The sequence below is a fragment of the Mus caroli genome, chromosome 9 (genome assembly GCF_900094665.2).
Source record: "Mus caroli chromosome 9, CAROLI_EIJ_v1.1, whole genome shotgun sequence".
NCBI classification, from domain to species: Eukaryota; Metazoa; Chordata; class Mammalia; order Rodentia; family Muridae; genus Mus; species Mus caroli.
Genome location: NC_034578.1, coordinates 41,841,887 through 41,861,560, shown reverse-complemented (window position 1 = coordinate 41,861,560; position 19,674 = coordinate 41,841,887). Strand labels below are relative to the sequence as shown.

General features: G+C 45.2%; 2 protein-coding genes across 2 annotated transcripts; one reads left to right on the top strand and one right to left on the bottom strand.

Moving 5' to 3' along the window:
* Window positions 1-417: 417 nt before the first annotated feature.
* On the bottom strand, window positions 418-5,075 carry Cd3d (CD3d molecule). Its single transcript, XM_021173099.1, has 5 exons — window positions 4,933-5,075; window positions 1,670-1,888; window positions 1,117-1,248; window positions 735-778; window positions 418-564 (listed from the first exon to the last, which is right to left on the bottom strand). Exons 1-5 carry the CDS (start codon window positions 4,985-4,987, stop codon window positions 493-495), a joined length of 522 nt encoding a protein of 173 aa, XP_021028758.1. The 5' UTR covers window positions 4,988-5,075; the 3' UTR covers window positions 418-492.
* Window positions 5,076-6,451: 1,376 nt separating this feature from the next.
* On the top strand, window positions 6,452-17,390 carry Cd3g (CD3g molecule). The gene is made up of 7 exons (XM_021172988.1): window positions 6,452-6,611; window positions 11,878-11,901; window positions 12,741-12,968; window positions 13,494-13,625; window positions 15,806-15,849; window positions 16,313-16,395; window positions 17,219-17,390. Exons 1-6 carry the CDS (start codon window positions 6,557-6,559, stop codon window positions 16,376-16,378), a joined length of 549 nt encoding a protein of 182 aa, XP_021028647.1. The 5' UTR covers window positions 6,452-6,556; the 3' UTR covers window positions 16,379-16,395; window positions 17,219-17,390.
* Window positions 17,391-19,674: the final 2,284 nt, after the last annotated feature.

Genomic DNA, 19,674 nt, shown 5'->3' with positions numbered 1-19,674 from the left:
TCTCTCTCTCTCTCTCTCTCTCTCTCTCTCTCTCTCACACACACACACACACACACACCCTCTGAGCCCCAATATTCTTCTCTGCCACCCCCATTCATGATGTCATGGAAACTTCTTTGTGGCTCAGCTTCTAAACACCACAGCCTGCTTTGGGCTGTGGTAAGGCAGCAAAACCCCGGAAGTTGTTATGATAGGGACTGGAACCAACAGACAATGAAGCAGAGTGGCTGGGCTGACCCTGCCCACAGGAAACCCACAGGGTTAGAAATGCCAAGGGGCCAGGATGGGAAGCTGTCCCGCGTACTGCCTGTCTGGGTCTGAGGAGAGGAAGCCTGAAGTGAGGGGCCACAGGTGGGCAGAACTCAGCCAAGTTAGGACAACTCTCAATCCATGCTTTGGAAAACACAGGCGCCTGCTGACTGAAGGACACGTCTTTATTGGTTGATCACAGGGGAAGGCGCCGTTGCTATGGCATTCTGAGAAACCTCCATCTCAAGATCTCTTGTTTCGGGGCCAGTTCCCTCCAAGACGGCTGTACTGGGCATCTTCACGATCTCGAAGAGGCTGAGATGAGAGGCAAGATACCAAGTCACATCTGAACTGTTCTCCAGACATCCTCCTCCCTCCATCGCCCCCACCCCTAAGGACTACCCCCGCACATCTCACAACCCTTACAGTCAGGTCTCTTAGTCCTCACTCCCTCTCCTGTTCTTGCCTCCTCCCTCAGGGCTTACCTGATACAGCTGCTCATTCTTCAGCAGTGCTTGAACCTCAGCAGCTAGAAGCAAGGACAGAGAGTCATTGGGAGCTAGGAAAGGTGAGACATTGAGACCTAGGAACACTGCAGGGGTGGGTAGGTTCAAAAGTCAGTCACATCCTCTCTCACCCTCGGAAGTCTGCGTGAGCATCACAGGCATACCTGTTCTTTCAGCACCCTATAGTGAGTCCCTAAGACATTATCAGAGAAACTTCCAGATGATGTCAGCCCTACCACCATCCCACATCTTTCAGCCAGTTTATGAGTTCACACACACACACACACACACACACACACACACACACACACACGGGGGGGTGGGAGAGGGAGAGAAAGAGAGAGTCCTTCTGCTAACTAACCCCCAGAAGGCCTTCCGGTCTCATGTCCTGCAAAGCAGTAGACTCCCAAAGCCAGGAGCAGAGTTGCGATGAGGTCAATGATGATGACACCAGCCATGGTGCCTGAGTCTAGCTCCACACAGTTCTGGCACACTGGTGGGGAGAGGAAGAAGAGAGTGTTTAAGGTCACGGAACCATCTCTGGTCCTAGAAAGACCCTAGGCTCCTCCCGTTCCAAGACACACTTTAGTGAGACTGTAAAGATCTTGCTACTTCCATCTCCACCCTTATCCCAAGGAACTGCTGAAGAGAGACATGACACACTTCAGCTTTGTGGGGTTTTAACCAAAGAGTAGACTAAGTCCCTCCCCGGACTAGCAGTAACAAGCCAGGCCCTGCTGTTCTGCCTCACTTAGTTAAACTCTCCCCCAGTTCTGAAGCACTCCCCGACACATCTGGTTCACACCACCACGAGTGCCCTTTGTAAACTGGTTCAGCCCAGTCTGCTTTTAGCCAGAATGTTTTCACATGCACAGGGCCAGGGATTTCACCCCAGTGGGTCCAGGAGCACATACTTCGGTAATGGACTTGCACAGTAGACACCTCCTTCGCCAGCTGCTCTGTCCCATTACACAGATACATCCCTCGTGGGTCCAGAATGCCTTTGCCCAAGTTGAGTGTTTTATTCTTTGCAAACCATCCTTCCACTGTTCCATCTAGATGCATGACGCTGGTATTGCAGCTCACAAATACTTTGTCCTCATATTCTGTCACTGGTATCTTGAAGGGGCTCCCTGAGGTGGAAGACACTGTAGTCAGAGGCAGCTCTCTGGAGCGTAGGCAGCTCATTGCTCTGCATACTTACAGACCATTTGTGTAGTAAGGGACATGATGCCTAGTGAAAGGGACAGGAGCAACCAGAGAGAGATTTCAGGAAGTTCTCCAGGGACTCGAGGTTCATGAGAGATGTGGGGATATAGTCCAAACAGAAAACAGACTGTCCACAGTAGCTTTGTCAGCCTAGAGTCACCTAAGAAGAGAGTCTCTAATTGAGAGATCACCTACATTAGATAGGCCTTGCAGACATGTCTATAAGGGATTGTTTTAATTGCCTTAGTTGATGCAGGAGGAGCCCAGACCACTGTGGATGGCATCAATCCCTGGCAGGGGATCTGGGCTGGACAAGAAAGTTAACAGTGTAAGAATGAGACAGGAAGGGAGCCAGAAAGAGCGGTCTTCTGCAGTTGCTGCTTTGTGCTGCTGGTTGAGTTTCTGCCCTGACTTCCCTGAACCATAGGCTGACCTGAAACTATAACCAAATAAATCCTCTCTTCCCTTAAGTTCCTTCTGATCAAAGTGTTTTATTACAACCACAGAATTCAAACTAGGACATAGATCCTGAAGGATCTGGGGGCAAACGCAAAAACTATGAAGCTGTGTTGATCCAAGAACCTTCCAGAAATTAACTTTAGACCACCAGGTAGACTGCTGGGGTCCCCAAGAGACCTGAGAAGGCAGAGGATATTCTTAGCCTGGAGACTGTGCCTCTTATACTAGAGGCTCCTAATTCCTCTTCCTGGCCAATAACTCTCTCACTGTAACTTCTTGTCCTCGTCTCTGTTGTCTCTGTCCCGGTATCTGCCAGAGTAATGAGATGCTCACTATAAAAGAGTTTTCCAGAGCCAAATACCCCTGTGGCAGAGAGGAGTTGTAATGAATTACCAGCCCAGTGATCCAGATTTCCCAGAGTAAATCCTATGTAAGAAGATTCATTGGGAACATAGCCCAATGGTAGAGACATATGAAATGCCCTAGATTTGATCTCCAGCTCTGCATATATATATACATACATACACACACATATATATGCATGTATGTATATGTACATATGTGTGTATATATGTGTGTGTGTGTATATATATATATGTGTGTGTGTGTATATATATGTGTGTGTGTGTGTGTGTGTGTGTGTGTGTGTGTGTGTGTGTGTGTGTATACACAGTGACTTGGATCTGGAATCTCATAACTTGGAAGGCTGAGACAGGAGAAGGCCTGAGATAGCCAAACCAACCTAGGCTACGTAATGAGTTCCAAGACAACCTGGGCTATGGTGTGAGTGAGATTCCCATCTCAAAAAAAAAAAAAGTAGTTTGGTAATTCTGTCAGAGCAGAGGCATCTGGGACACAGATACTGTCACCACAAATAGCCTGAGGAGTTCCTTTAATCTTTGAGGAAACTTAACTCAAGTAAAACCCGATCTCCTCAAACAGAAAACTTTAACTTTATCTTAATATATTTATATTATATTAATACCAGGATATTTTAAAGCCCATTTTAAGCATGAGTGTTAAGAAAGACACTCCAGGATGGCTTCCCAGAGGGAGATGCACCATCTCCTTTACAACAGCCGCATACACCGCTTGGGTGGGTCTTGAAGTTCGTGTCCCCAGAGTTGCTAAGAAACCTAAATGAGTTCACAGAATAGTATGGGCATCAAACAGAATTACAATGGATGGAACAAATGTTTAGAGTTGGGGATGCCAGATGCAGGAGCTCTTCACAGTAAACAAAGAAAGTAGTCGTATTTATGAGGCTCTTAGAGAATGTTCTAGAGAGGAATGAGGCCCTGCCCAAGGTCATACACAGTCCAGCCTTACTTAAGCCTGGCTTAAATAGCAACATAGTAAAATACCCATATCAGAAAAGAGCAGCGTGTAGACAACTTATGCAGCGAACATTAATTGTGCTGAAATTCTCAAACCTTAGCTAGTGAGAGGCTGCAACTAGTTTCTGGGTTGAGCAGTTCCTGTCCCTCCTGCGCCCCTATAATTTTTACTGTCTTTGCCATGCTTGCTTAAGGAGAAAAGGCCACCAATATGTATCAAATCTGCTCCTGAGGCTCCAAGTACATCAAGTCTGGTGGGAGAGGTGGAAGGCTGTGGGCACAGTGAGCCTTCCTAGCCCAGAGGGCACTGCCATGCCTCATGTCTACAGCCAGCCTTCCCTGGAGTCTGTGTGTCTCTGAGCTTCATTACTTAGTCACTGATCTGAACATAAGAGCACCCTCCAGAAAACTCCAAAATGGCTGCCCCTGCCTCTGAAGCAGGAACATATATGAGCATGCTGGAGAAGAGAGGTGTATATAATTCTTCTCCTCTTAAAGTCCCGCCTCCTTTGGAGTTACGTCCAGTAGAAATCTCCGGTGACCAGGACAGCTCTTAGAGTAACCATTTGACCCAGTTTTCCTGGAACCGCTGAGCTCTGAGATGTGAGCTTCTCAGGGTTATTTTGGAGTTTGTTTGGTTTGGGTTTTTGCACTCCTTGAGTCCTACCCCTGTGTTATCTACCCAGCCTGCTTTTCTGTTTTAAAAGCAAACAAACTGAGAAGGAGTTGGCACTTAGGACTTACAGACTTTAATATAACATACCCTCTGCCTGTCCTTCCCATTCAGCTAAAGCTAACTTTTCTCTTAAAGATCACTTCTAAATTCTGAGCCGTGGCTCCGAGTGGTCATATGACCAAGAATCCTACTCCAAGAGGCCATTTGCCTTAGACGATGCAATGGGTATAACTTCTTTACTAGTTTTAGGCCTAGGGACACATGATATGGAACCATTTCCTACAAATGTCTGGTCCAAGGAGTTTGGGGACACCATCACGACCAATGTGAGTCTTGACTAGAGCAGATCAAAGCCGAATGCTTGTTTCCTATGCCCTAGCCTTGCCCTTCTATCCTCCCCAGCCTGGTAAACGAGATGCACTATCCAGTGGACTTCTCCCAGTGACAATGCCCCTCGAGGGTCCATCCTCCACACAGCTGAAGATGCCTCCCTTACCTTGGGGGAGAACAGTAGCCAGTATCAGACTAGCCAGAATCCCGCCGTGTTCCATCTTCCAGAGGGAATCATGCAACAAATAGAGGCAAGCCACAGGACGATCAGCCAGGGTTAGCACTATCCTCCGCCAACAGACTCATGGGTATTCAGAAAAAGGAAGAGTGGGGGAGGAACTAGAAGAAATCTGCCTCTCTACCTTCTGCCTTTGATGGTGTAAGACTGTCAAAGCAACAGTGGGCTAGGTGTGGGGTAAGACACAAACAGGTGCAAACTGCTCTTTCTGGAGCAAAGAGTTTGGGATGATTGACACAAAGCGGAGACTATGAGGAAAGTTTGTTCAGAATTCTAGCAAGTGTAAGGGAATTTAGAATAGCCTTTCCTGGTAACAAAAAACAAATAGCAATAGTCACTGGTAACAAATAAAGAAGATTTTGGGCTTCCTATGAACAATACAACTACATTTACTCACAAACAAGGAAGTGCCACCTCTTTAGATCCACTGAGAGAAGCTATTACACAAGCCACATTAGCAGATCCTCTTGTTTCTGATCAGTCTCAGGACCCTTCACAGGACACTCTGGGACACCACATCAAGCTGCTTCTAGCCAGTGGGAAGATGGACTTGAGAAGCCCTCAGCCAGACATCTGAATCCTAGGTCCAGCACATAGTGTACCCATGCATGGAGTGTCTCAGAGCTTGTCTCCCTCAGCATCACTCTAAGGATTGGGGGAGGAGTGTTTGCATGGTGCCACCCACATCAAGCCATCTCAGTATGAGAGTCTTCTTAACAATACAATCAATCCACTCATTTGTAGAATCGATCCTCCCCAGGAGACAATAGACTTTTCTACCATGTGCTGTGGGGATCTGACTTTCTACACTGCTATAGTCAGAAGGTCATCTGTCTGGGGACAAAATTATCCTTTGTGCCTGGTATCACATAGGAATTCTGTGAATTTCTGTTATGCAATGACTGGCTAAAGGAGACAATAGCCTGAGACCCTGGAACTAGCCCAGGGCCATGCACCAAGAAATAAGCTAGTTGTCCTGTTGGGATGTTCTCTTCTAGGTGGGTACCACTTAGATGTTCTCAAAAGAACAGTGTCAAAAATCTCTTAAGGAAGGTCTACTCTAAGATGCTTTTCCATTCAGAACTCCAGTCTCATACATGTAAAAGCCCTGCCTAAACCCATGAGTTCTGCGATCAAGTGACAAACAAGTCCAGACCTAGCAAGAAGAACAGGCAGGGACATTCATCACCGTCATCAAGAAAAAGGCTCAGCGGAGTCTTCAACCTATTGCGCATAGAGGTTCTAGGGGTAAAGGGGTTTCCAAGTGGGAATCTAGAACCTCACCCCCTGCCACCTGCTATCCTGCAAGCCTTAACAACAACAAAAGAGAAAACAAGAGATAAGTCAGGGTGTCAGCACCCCTGCCGGGGCCCCTGCTGCCCACACTCTACAGGAGAGGGTGGAGACACCTGGTATTGCCTCTACTCAGAGTCCCAGCTCAATGCATGCTGGGTGGAGCCAGGCCAGCTGCTACACAGACTGTCTGGGTGGCTGGGTGTCTGGGTGGCTAAGGGACTCTCAATACTTCTACTGGAGAAGCAAAGAGACTGACATGGAGCAGAGGAGGGGTCTGGTTGGCCTCTTCCTGGTGATCTCTCTTCTTCAAGGTAAGAGTTTACTCGAGTCTCTGACCACATTGGGAAGGCTCATGAGAAGAAGCCATGAGCAGGGAGGCAGGGTTATTGGAATCCTTATCAACCTTGAGCTATCATCTTAGAATTAAAAGAAGGAGAGTCAAAAGTGAAGCCTCCACCAGCTCTGTGCTGGGAAGAACCACAGGTCCAGAGAGCTAAACTGGCTGGAGAGAGGATTTCATTGCCGCCATCTTAGGCTTGAAAGCAGCTAAAAAGAGCTGGTGCAGCTGGAGTAACGGCTCAGGCAAGAGTTTGCTATGCAAGAGTTCAGTCGCCAGAACCTACTGCAAATGAGGGTGTGTGGCAAATTTTTATCGTCTCAGTGGTAGGACGGCAGAGGCTGATGATGGCTTCCTGGGCTTTCTTGTAGGCCTGCCAGCCTCAAGAAATCACCACATTCAAGTCATTTGGACACCATGCTCACACACACACACACACACACACACACACACGCGCGCATACACACACACACAGCCCAGATAAGGAAATTGGGAGAAAAGGGTGTTGTATACAGTGGACCTATGGGACATTTGTCTCCAAAGCTGCTTAGCTGCTCAACAAGCCGGGTGAGATCCAGATATCTGAGACTCCAGGGTAAAAAGATGAACAAAGACCTTCTGTTCTCAAGAGTCCGGAGTCTGGAGAGGTCAGTTTCAATGCTGACACACTGGGTACAGATGCAGCATAGGAAGGCCTGTTTGACATAGTCAACAGGAAGGAGGAGAACTAGGCTGACACCTGGGTACCCTGGGAGAAGCCAAAGTCAAGAAAATTCTTCTGTGCATTAGTTTGTCTGTTTCGAGTTTGAGTATGAAGGTGTGTGTGTATGCCATGGTGCGTATGTGGAGGACAGAGGACAATCTGAAGAAACTGGTTCTCTCCTTGGCCCATCATCAAACTCAGGTCACAAGGCTTGGCAGCAAGCACATTTACCTACAGAGTCATCACAGTGTTCTTCCCTCCCCTCCTTCCTAACAGGCTCTGACTGTGTAGCCCAGGTTGGCCTCCAACTCATGGGCAATCCATTTGCCTGATCCTCCAAGTACTGGTGTTATAGGCATAAGCCACTGCACCCAACTAAAGGCAAATTCTTGAAACTACAAAACTATTTTGTGATGCATTGGGAACAAGGAGCTGAGAAGGACTGAGAGTGTGAATGAGAATGAAACTGATAATGTTTGCTGGGTATACAAGCATCTAAACTCAGTACTCTGGAGATGGAAGCAGAAAGATCAGGAGTTCCAGAGCAACCTGGGCTGTATACCAAATTCTAGCAGCCTAGATTATATGAAACCCTGCCTCAAAACAACAACAACAACAAAAAAAAACAGGATATAAAATGTTGAATATAATCCACTAAGATAAGAATATATTTAAATTTTACATTTGTGGAACATGCTAAGCTGAAGCCCACGGGTGATTAGGACAGTTTCGGTGGCGTGGTGTGAGTGGATGCCAGACATGGGGAAAATAAACATGAAGGGTGAGTGGGAAGCATTGAGGGAGAGGCAGAAGAGATGGGGTAAGAGAGAACTAGAGTATAAGAATTTTAAAAATGGGTGAACATGTTCTTTAGCTAAAGGAGACAGCGATACATAGAACAAAGATCTGATCTGGAGTAGATGCTGGAAAGAGAGCTAGGGGCAGAGTCAAGAGATGAAGGCAACATCACCTTAACATAACAGAAAACAGAGTCAGGGGCTCTCACCATGGACAAGCTTGTAACCAGACAGGAAATGGAAGGATGGGGCCACAACAGCACCTCTACTCTCAAAACAGGGAGGGGAGAGGCAGGAGCCTCAGAAACTACACGGGTGACAGTCAGATGGGAGACTTGAACAAGATGGCAAGAGTGGGGAAGTCTCTGAGAGAAAATGGAGAAAGCTAGACAGCACAGGCTAGAGGGCAATACTGAAAGCCAGTGGGAGGCATCTGAAAACAGCACCAGGTTTGAGCAACAGAAAAGCCGAGCCTGGAGTAAGTTGTGAGCACTTGAACACGACTGCCCTCCGAGCTCAAGCCCCACGCCAGGCAATGGGATATTTGACCACCTGGGCTCTTGGGTCTCGAGAGACCACACTCAGATATCCAAACAGCAACAATGTTGCCACTGCTGCTTCTTTTCCTATTGACTCTAAGGAGAACAAAGTGTCTCCTGTTCTTTTTACACGACAGCCAGGTGATTAGAGATAAGGGCCAGTAAAAGTAATTTGTTTTGGGAACAGAAAGATGGCTCAGCATTTAAGAGCACCAGCTGCTTTTGCAGAAGACCCAGGTTCAAGTCCTAGCACCCACAAGGTGACTCACAATTGTATGTAACTCCATTTGCAGGAGATTGGGATGCTCTCTTCTGGCTTTCAGGTACCGGGCATGCACACAATACATATATACACGTGCAAGCTCTCATACATAAAATAATTTGTTTTGGTCTTGGTTTTTTTCGAGGGTTTCTTTGTGTAGCCCTGGCCATTCTGGAACTAGCTCTTAGACCAGGCTGACCTCAAACTCACAGAGATCATCCCAGGTGCTGGGATTAAAGACATACATTCCCACCGCCAGGCTCATGTAAAATAAATCTTTAAAATAATAATAATGATTTAACTGTTAGCTGTGACCATTTACCCATTCACTTCTGTAACCATTCTTCTGGCAAATTAAGCTCTTCCCAGGTTCTAGGCACTGGACTGCTGTCATCGGTGAACAGCATCAACCTGCAGACATTCTAAACTAATACTTCCAACTACTTCTATCAGACTGGGACTAATGACTAGCTCCCCCATCACTAACAGCTAGCCACACCACTTCCCCATCCTCTTCCAAATCTGTGTCTTTTTTTTTTTTGAAGATTTTGTAGCTTTATTTATTTTTTTTTAATTTTTAATATTTTTATTACGTATTTTCCTCAATTACATTTCCAATGCTATCCCAAAAGTCCCCCATAACCCCCCCACACTTCCCTACCCACCCATTCCCATTCTTTTGGCCCTGGCATTCCCCTGTATTGGGGCATATAAAGTTTGCAAGTCCAATGGGCCTCTCTTTCCAGTGATGGCCTACTAGGCCATCTTTCGATACATATGCAGCTAGAGACAAGAGCTCCGGGGTACTGGTTAGTTCATCATGTTGTTCCCCCTATAGGGTTACATATCCCTTTAACTCCAAATCTGTGTCTTTAATTAGATATTTTTTTTTTCAAGACAGGGTTTCTCTGTATAGCCCTGGCTGTCCTGGAACTCTCTTTGTAGATGAGGCTGGCCTTAAATGCAGAAATCTGCCTGCCTCTGCCTCCCAAGTGATGGGATTAAAAGTGTGCGCCACCACTTCCTGGCGTTAATTAGATCTTTTTTTCCCCTACCCAAACTGCCTTTCCCTATCTGGCAAGTTTTTATTTGTTCTTCAAAGATAGCCAAATGTCATTTTCTCTACTAAGCTATTTTCGTGGGCAGAGTCAATTATTTCTCTTCTCCTCTCCTCCCTCCTCCCCGCTCCTTCTCTCTCTCTCTCTCTCTCTCTCTATATATATATATATATATATATATATATATATATATATATATCTGTCCTCCCTCCCTCTTATTTCTTGTATCCTGGCTATCCTGAAACTCAATATGTAGACCAAGCTGACCATGAACTTTCAGAGGTCTGCATACCTTTCTTCCCAAGTGTTGGGGCCAAAGGTGTGTGCCACCATGACCAGCCTCTCTTTCATATTTATGAGTTTTATTAAATTTGTAAGACAGCCATCTCAAGACCTCCTCCATAGACAGTTTACCTCCTGATGATCTAGCCTTAGTTATATCTTACGACCTGTAGTAAGGCCCATACAACTATCACCATAGCAAAAAGGCACATCACTACATTCCATATGAGGAGGGGTAGCCATATTGGAATTGCTTCTGTAATGTTCCCACACTCAGATGGCCCAACATCAGTTGCATACCTTGCTACCCAAAGCAACAGCCATGAAACTGTTCCTCCCAAGCCCTAGGAGTCTATTATGCCCATGTTTAAGCACCAATGTGTTATGCTAACTTTTCCTGGAGAAGTGAGAGCATCTATTCACTTCAAGTAGGCCACTGATACAGATCGAAATAATAATTCCACCGAAGTCCAGCCTAGTGAATCAATGAATTTAGTTGTCTTATTTACAGAAAAGGGGTGAGGGGTTAGTTGCAGGAATGTGGGTAGTCTCAAACAGCTGTATCACTGCCAAGTCTCACCCTATTACAGATGACAAATTTATAAAGGCTGCATTGTGGAGTCTTCTATTATCTTTCATATGCATTTGTGTGAGCACCAGGGTTAATAGCAGCTTCAAAAATCCAAATCCTCCAGGTGGTTCTCAACCTGTGGGTTGTAAGCCCTTTGGAGGTCAAACAACCCTTTCAAAGGGGTCACTTATCAAATATCCTGAATTTTATGGTTCAGGGTCACCACAACATAAAGAGCTGTATTAAAGGATCACAGCATTAGGAAGATTGAGAACCACTGATCTCGATAACTTGACTAGCCCCATTCCAAACCATCTCCTTAGCATAAAGTCCGGGTAGCCAAGAGTCTACTATGAACAGCAAAGCTACATTCATCCCAAAGGGCTAGAGACTCCTACCCAAAGGGCTAGGGAGATGCTAAGTGTTTAAGGCACATACTGCTCTCGCAGAGGACCAGAGTTTAGTTCCTTTGCAAAGGAGGTGGTGTAGACCAGCATCTACACCAGGAAACTCCAGCTCCAGGGGCTCTTATGCCTCTGGCATCACAAGCAGCTGAACTCTCATGCACACGTGGACTTGTTCTGATGTCTATGCACAGATACACACAACTAAAAACAAGATAAATCTTAAGAAAGAGAGGAAGGAAGGAACAAAGGAAGGGAGGGAGGAAGAGAGGGAGGGAAGGAAAGAGGGAGAGAGGGAAGGAGGAAGAAAGAAAGGAAGGAAGGAGGAAAGGAAGGAAGAAAGGTAGGAAGAAAGGAAGGAAGGAAGGAAGGAAGGAAGGAAGGAAGGAAGGATGGATGGAAAGAAGGAAGGAAGGAAGGCCCACCCAGAAAGGTAGGACAAAGATCATAGTCATGTTTACTTCAGTTTGGTAGTTTGGACTCCATCCAGGAGAGAAACACAGACACAGCCATTGCCTTGACCATCATCTCTCTCCATCTTGACCTCACGTGATCATGAAAATACCTTGGCCCATCAGAACCAGTCCATGCCCGGCTGATCCTTTCTCTTTCTCTGTTTTCCAGGCACTGTAGCCCAGACAAATAAAGGTAAGAGAGATGGTTTCTTTCTATTCTCAAATTCTGAGTAATGCCACAGAAGTATGGCATCCCACAACGGTGGTCTCAGGGACAGAGGAGCTGGCCCTTAGGTGTCAGGAGCACTTCCTACTCTTCTAGAGGACCTAAGTTCAGTTTCTAGCACCCACATAGGATGGCTCACAACTGTCTGTTACTCCAACTCTAGAATATCCAGCACCTTCTTCTGTCCTCTGTGAGCACCTGTACATATGTTACACACACACACACATTCATTTTTGTAAAAAAAAAAAAAAAAAAAAAAAGCAATAGTCTCATGATTTAGAAAGGGAACAATTTTGAAAAGATGAGGTAGTAAGAGGTGAAGAGCTGACATTTCCATTATCAACCAAATCAATGTCCTACTAGGACCCATTCAGGGCAGCTTTCCTAGACCTAAGCAATGCATTATCTGGTTCTTGCAGTAGAAACAGGACCCTAGGAATGAGGCATGTCTCAAAATATGACTGAACCTGCAGCATTAACATCATCCAGGAACACATTCATAACAGATCTCACTCCCCAGGATTACTAAATAAGACCTGAAATTCTAACATGATTTGTGATTTGCGTGCACAATAAAAGCTGGAGAAGCCAACAGTGATGGCGCATAATCCCATCACTTTAATCCCAGCAGTGGGAGGCAGTGGCAGGAGGATCTCTGTGAGTTCAAGGCCAGCCTGGTCTACAAAGTGAGTTCCAGGACAGCAGAGCTATACAGAGAAACCCTGTCTTTAAAAGGGGGGAAGGGGGGAACAGTGTCCTGACGATTACAAAGACCCGTAACGGAGCCATGACTTTTCCCTTTTCAGCAAAGAATTTGGTACAAGTGGATGGCAGCCGAGAAGACGGTTCTGTACTTCTGACTTGTGGCTTGACTGGCAAGACTATCAAGTGGCTTAAAGACGGGAGCATAATAAGTCCTCTAAATGCAACTAAAAACACATGGAATCTGGGCAACAATGCCAAAGACCCTCGAGGCACGTATCAGTGTCAAGGAGCAAAAGAGACGTCAAACGCCCTGCAAGTGTATTACAGAAGTATGTAACCTCTTCACTGTGTCTGTCGGGAATCCAGCCGTACTTACTGTTCTGGTGGGCTTACCATCCAGGATGAGGTGGGAATTGGTGCTAAGCAGTTTGTGGGAAGAGTAGCTAGACCTCTTCATCTGGGGCTACTGTGGTTTAACTCAACATGTCTACAGCTTCTTGAGGAATCACGTCCCTGTACAACCTGCTTAACCTTTGGGTGCACCTCATGGATAAGAGCAGTTCAGTAGATAAATCAGTTAGGAGGAGGGGATCCGGGGTTGATGGGAAGCATAGAGGAGAGCAGGGTTATAGAAAGTGAAGACCAGGTCTCCCTTCTTCACCTAGTTCCTGAATGTAGGACTGTTTAGACTTCCTGGGACTTCCCAAAGATGAGAATGGGAGGGAGGGGCCTGCTGCCCAGAAGAGAAGCATTAGTGCTGGGGGACGGGGGACGGGGGTGGGGGGAGAAAAACATGCAAGAATACCTTCCATCCTGAAAGAGGTTTGTCCCTGCCTGTGCCTCGTTCCCCACAGTGTGTGAGAACTGCATTGAGCTAAACATAGGCACCATATCCGGCTTTATCTTCGCTGAGATCATCAGCATCTTCTTCCTTGCTCTTGGTGTATATCTCATTGCTGGACAGGATGGAGTTCGCCAGTCAAGAGGTAAAAGAATCGAGATGTGGTGGTACTTGCAAGGCAATAGAGCAATACCCTGTCTTAAAATGAAATTTGTAAAGGGCTAGGGCCTGGAGATATAATTCAGTTAGTAAAGTCCTTTCCCAGTTTGCAAAATGCCTAAGGTTCAGCGCCTCAAAACCACATAAACTAGATGTGGCAGCATATGCCCACAGTCTCAAACCTCACAACAAGAGAGCTGGAGAATCAGAAATTCAAGGTTATCTTCAGCTACATACAGAGTTTGAGGCCAGCCTGTCTGAAGAAGCAGAGGCAGGAGCTGGAGCTGCGACTTTGCTAGAAGAACACCTGCTTAGCTTGCCCGAGCTCTGGATTCAGACCTTAGCATTGAATAAATCTGGGCATGGTGTCACAACCCTGGAATCCCAGGATTTGAGAGGTAGAGACTGGAAGATTCAAAGCTCAAGGTCATACAAGAGTTCAAGCAGTGAGTTCAAAGTCAGTCTAGGCTACATGAGAACCTGTCTCAATAAACAAACAAACAGAGAAACAAATATGCTAAGGATATAGCTCAGTGTTACATGGCATATGTGTGAAGCCCTGAGATCACGTCTATGTACTGGAAAATACATGAAGTAAAAGAATGTCCTTTGCTAAGAGATAGGACCAACTAAAACCTTTGCCTTCCTTCTTATCAAAATAGAGCCAGTGGGGAGACTGAGTTGGTGTATATTGCTAATGTGAATAATCTCTGTGTGTCTGTGGGACAGGAAGGAAAGACATTTCTTATTGTCCCAGCATATTTGCCTGGCCTAAGATATGGCCTCTTTTTCTTTTTCTTTTCCTTTCCTTTCCTTTTCCCTTTTTCTTTTCCTTTTCTGTTGCCGCTGTTATTTTATTGAGACAGGATCTCATAAGATAGGCCTGGCTGGAACACATTGTATAGCTCAGGCTGATCTGTGGTGTTCCTTCCAAGGACTGAGATTACAGGCATGAGTTACCATGGTCTTCCTCTCTGTCTATCTGTATCTGTATGTATATATGTATATGTGTGTGTATATATATACACACACACACATGTTTTAATGCTATGTTGAAGACAGGCATCATGGAACACACCTTTTATCCCAGCACTCCAGAGGTAGGGGCAGGGAAATCTCTGAGAGTTTAAGGCCAGTGTTGTCTAAATATCAAGTTCCAGCCCATATCAGTGTTACATAGTGAAACCCTGTCTCAAAAAACCAAACTTCACAAAAAAAAAAAAAAAAAAAAAAAGAATACCAGCCAGGCATGGTGACACACTCCTTTAATCCCAGCACTCAGAAGGCAGGGGCAGGCGAATTTCTGAGTTGGAGGCCAGCCTGATCTACAAATTGAGTTCCAGGACAGCCAGGGCTATACAGAGAAACCCTGTCTCGAAAAACCAAACAAACAAACAAAAAAACTTCTTTATTGAAGGCAGTCCACAATCCTAACACTCAGGCTCACATCTGCAATCCTAGCACCTGGGAAACTGAGACAGGAGGATTACTTTAATTTTGAGGCTAACCTGGTCTACAGAGAGAGCTCCAGGTCAACCAGAGCTACATTGTGGGGTCCTGTCCCCCAAAGAATAAAGAAGAAAGTAAAACATTCTTTAAAAAGAGAGGGAGAGTTTCATGTAGCTGAAGATGATCTCAAGCTTCCAGTTCATGTGCTATAACACCTGGTATATATGCAGTGTTGGGCATCAAACTCATGACCTCACACACGATAAACACTCAACCAACTGATTTATACCCCCAGTCCCTTAGGAAGAAGCCTTTTTATTGAAGTAAAACCTACATATAGAAAAGTGAACCAGAAGAACACAGCTAAAAAAATTAACAAAGCAAACATATTCATGGATCTGACACTCAGTTTAAGATCCAGAATACTCCCAACACCATAGATGGCCCACGGATGGTCACTTCCAGCCACCACCTGTCCCCAAGAAGAAGCACTGTCCTGACTTCTGACCACAGAGATGTTTTGCTTGGTTCTTGTTTTGCAGAAGTGGACTTTTGCAATACATATTCTTGTGTGTAGTTTCTTTTGACTTTTGGAAGTGGTCCGTATTCTTGTGCTCAGAGGATCCTTATACTACTTAGAATTCTATTTTGTGAATAATTCAATTTATTATCATTCTGTCTTTGAATATATATTTTGTCTGCTTTTTTTTTGTGCAGCTTCAGACAAGCAGACTCTGTTGCAAAATGAACAGCTGTACCAGGTAAAGACTCGGGGTGAGAAAAAGAGTGCTGTAGTCAGGTGATTTGAGGTGGACCTTTGGGATTGGAGGCAAGTTATTTGGAGAGCTGCTGTAGTGAGAAAGAACTACTTAAGGCATGCCGAACAATGCAATGGCTGCTGTGTGGGATTGCCTGGGAGAGAGGAAGACTAAGAGACAGGAATGAGGATCTCCAGGGGGGAAAAGCTGAGGACACACTGACTGAGAGAGCCACTCGAAGAAACGCCATGTGGTCTCCCTCTCCTCGTTCTTTTTTTGGCTCCTGGGGCTGTGAAGCAGCCATTCTAAGGTTTTCTTCATAAAAATATTCAGTGACTATATTCATTATATATAATAATATATAGAATAATAATATTATAGAATGATATTCAATATATAATAATAATACACAATGACATTAATTAATGACAGAACAATAAGTTGATGCTGCTACTGTCCTCTTTAGCCCCTCAAGGACCGGGAATATGACCAGTACAGCCATCTCCAAGGAAATCAACTGAGGAAGAAGTGAACTCAGCAGGACTCAGGGTACGTGCAATCCTCACCGCTGACCCTGGGCAGTGCCCCTGCAGGCTCTGCACCGCTGATCCCCTGCAGGCTCCACATGCTTCCTAGCTGCTGCCAAACCTCTTCTTCCAATAGGGATGAGAAGGGCCAGGGAGTTGACTGTGGTGTCTCTTTTTTAAAGACACTGGTACCAGGACTGACTGCCTTGACCTAAGAATGCACGGGTGCTGTGTGCATCTGTGAGTCATCTGAGAGCCGGGCCTCAAGCCCACAAATGCTGAACATTGTTCTTGACTTCATTAAGTTCTCTCAAACATTCATAGATTTTCTTTGTGATGAAGGACTGCCCTGCCCATTATAGCAACGTCCTTGGCCATTATCTACCTGATGGCACTGGTACTCACTCCCCATCCCCCCAGTGTGATAAACAAATGTGTTAGACACTACCTAGTGTCTAAGACAAAATGGCCATTAAGAACCAAAGACTGAAATGTAGGTGTGGTGGAACACACCTTTAATTACAGTCCTCTGAAAGCAGAGTTCTGTGAGTTCCTGGCTAGCTTCAGTAAAAAGTTCCAGACTCTCCCCACACCCACCCACATCCACCCACATCCACCCACACCCACCCACACCCACCCACACCCACCCACACCCACCCACACCCAAAAAAAGGGACAGAAGGAGAGGGAAAGAGAAAACTAAAACTAAAAACCTTTATTAACTTTTTAAGCAACCGATCAGAATTTCTTATTCTGTCAGTTCATCCCAAGTTTCAGTCAGGAAGACAGAATTGAAAACGTTAATGGGCTTTTTGGCCATTTGCAAATTTTCTTTCTCATTCTAGGTGTCCCCCCTTCTATCCAGCACCCAGAATCAAAGCAATGCATTTTGGAGAGAGCCCAGTAGAGAGATTTTTCAACCCTACAGGTTGACTGCAAGCAGAGAGGAAGAGCTGTCAAAGAAATTTTGGTCTTTTTTTTTTTTTTCCAAAATAAAATAAAAGCTTGGGGGAGCCAGTGGTGTGACTCAGAAGTCGAGCACTTGTCAACCTTGCTTGGGGCTCTAGGTGAGCTTCTCAGCACCCCCCTCCCTGCCCCCCAAAAACTGTGAAGGAAAACAAGCACAGCGTGGTGTTTGCAGAGTGCCCCCTACTGGGAAAATTGTAAATGACAAAATTAAAAGATCAAGTATAACCTACCTCTCTGTCCAAAGAGACATGTCTTTCTTTAATGTTTGCTGGGTTCTTACACAGGTCATAATTCAGTGGGCCAGTACGGCAGTGAGGTGGCACATCAGGAAAAAGTATCTGCCACACAAATGTGACAACCTGAGCCCAATCCCCTGAGAAGCAGAAAAAGAGAACCCACTCCACCACATTGTTCTCTTACCTCCACATACACTTGAAGAATATGCACACCCCATACATACGCATCACACACACACTATAATAATAACAATAAGTAAAAGCATAACAATGGTAATAATAACAACAACAAACAACTACTACTACTCAGTGAGTCACATATGCAGTGAAAGGTCTCCTTCCACCTGAGTGTCCAGCCACAGAGTAGCCTTCCCCACAGGCAAGTGAGTTTCCTACATATGCTCTTAGGTGTATCCTAAGCACATAAGAAAAGTTCTCAAGTACACTTTATTCTCCCTTCCCCTATGTCTCACACTATGATATAACACTATATATCTTGAACTTTCTCCTAATCCAACCTGAAGATTATGAAGGATAAAGTAGACAAGACCAATTACTGGCTAAGGATTGATTGATTGATGATTGGTTGATTGATTGATTGATTGATTGATTGATTGATTGTAGCGTTTTACTTAAAGCACAGTTTGTGCTGCCTGTTTGCCAGGCATGACTTCACTTGCTACCTGGAACAAAATGATGTGGAGACGTAGCTGAAACAACAAATCGTGTGTGGAGAACTCCCTTTGGAGGGCTGGAGCGAAAGCTCAGTGCTTAAGAGTGCTGGCTGCTCTTCCAAGAGACCTGGGTTCAATCCCCAGCACCTGCAAAAGTAACTTTTATTCATGTGATGTGATTGTTGTCTCTAAGCCTTACTGCCTCTGTCTGCTATCCTAGGCCTAGTCCTGGAAGCTTCCAGCCTCTGTACAACATTATCTAGGCCTAGAATGTTTTCAGCCTCTGAGACTTACCCCTGAAAAAGCTCACCCTTTCTTCTTTCTGAACTCTGGTGGGCTGGTTTAACTCAGCTGTTCTGGCTCAAACCCCTCTCCTAACTGACTGATTCAATCTTCTCCCTCCCTCTTTCCCTCTCTCTCCTCTCTTCCCCCTCTCCTCTTCCCCCTTTTCCCACTTCCCTCTCTCCCCCTTTCCCTCCCCTACTTTCTGTCCTCCCATCCCTCCTCTCCCACCTCTACCACTGTCCCTCTCTACCATCATCCCTCCTCTATCCAGTCTTCCCCCTCTCTCCTCTCTTCTCTCTCTTCGGTTGTTCTTCTTGGCCTCAAACTATCTTTGGCAATATGTTCTAATCTTCTAGTTCCTTCTTATTCTCTGTCTCCTTCTGCCTTCACCTGTGTCTAGCTTGTTCTCTCTTCAACCTGTCTCTGTAAAACTCTCCCAGTAAAACTGGCTCTTTCTCTTCTCTCTGCACTGCCCCTTAAGTAGTTCTCCTTTCCTCTCTCTATGCCTGAGAGTTGGACATATCCTATTCTGTTAAATCTTTCTCTGATTCATCACTTTGTCTTCTACTTAATTAGACATCGCTTTCAAACATGGCTGCTTTCTTCTACAAACTAACTTAATTTTCATTGTTTGGGATTAAAGGTGTGTACAAAGGGCATGTCTGTATTGCAGCCAGAGGCATTAAAGGTGTATGCTAAGGGCTGAGCCACACCACAACTAGAAACAGAGTTTTTTCAGTAAATAACACAATCTCAGGGTTCACAGTGTGATCAAGTATCTTGTATAAACACCCATAGGACAGCTCCCAACTGTCTGTAACTCTAGTCCTATGGGATCTGACACCCTCACACAGATATAATTGTAGATTAAACACCAGTGCACATAAAATAAGAATAAATAAACATTTTTAAAATATTTAAGAAAAAACCCTTCTTTTGTATGCAACCACACTATAAATTACTTAACCAGTCGTGTGTTGCTGATCCTTTACCTTGCCTCTTATCTTTCTCTCTTAAAACAAGGCTGAAAAGATTGATATTGTTAAGACCTAGGTAAAATATTAAGTCCTAGATGGAATGTTAAGGCCTAGGTAAAAATCTTTTTTTTTTTAATTGCAAAGCTTCTGCAAGGCAAAA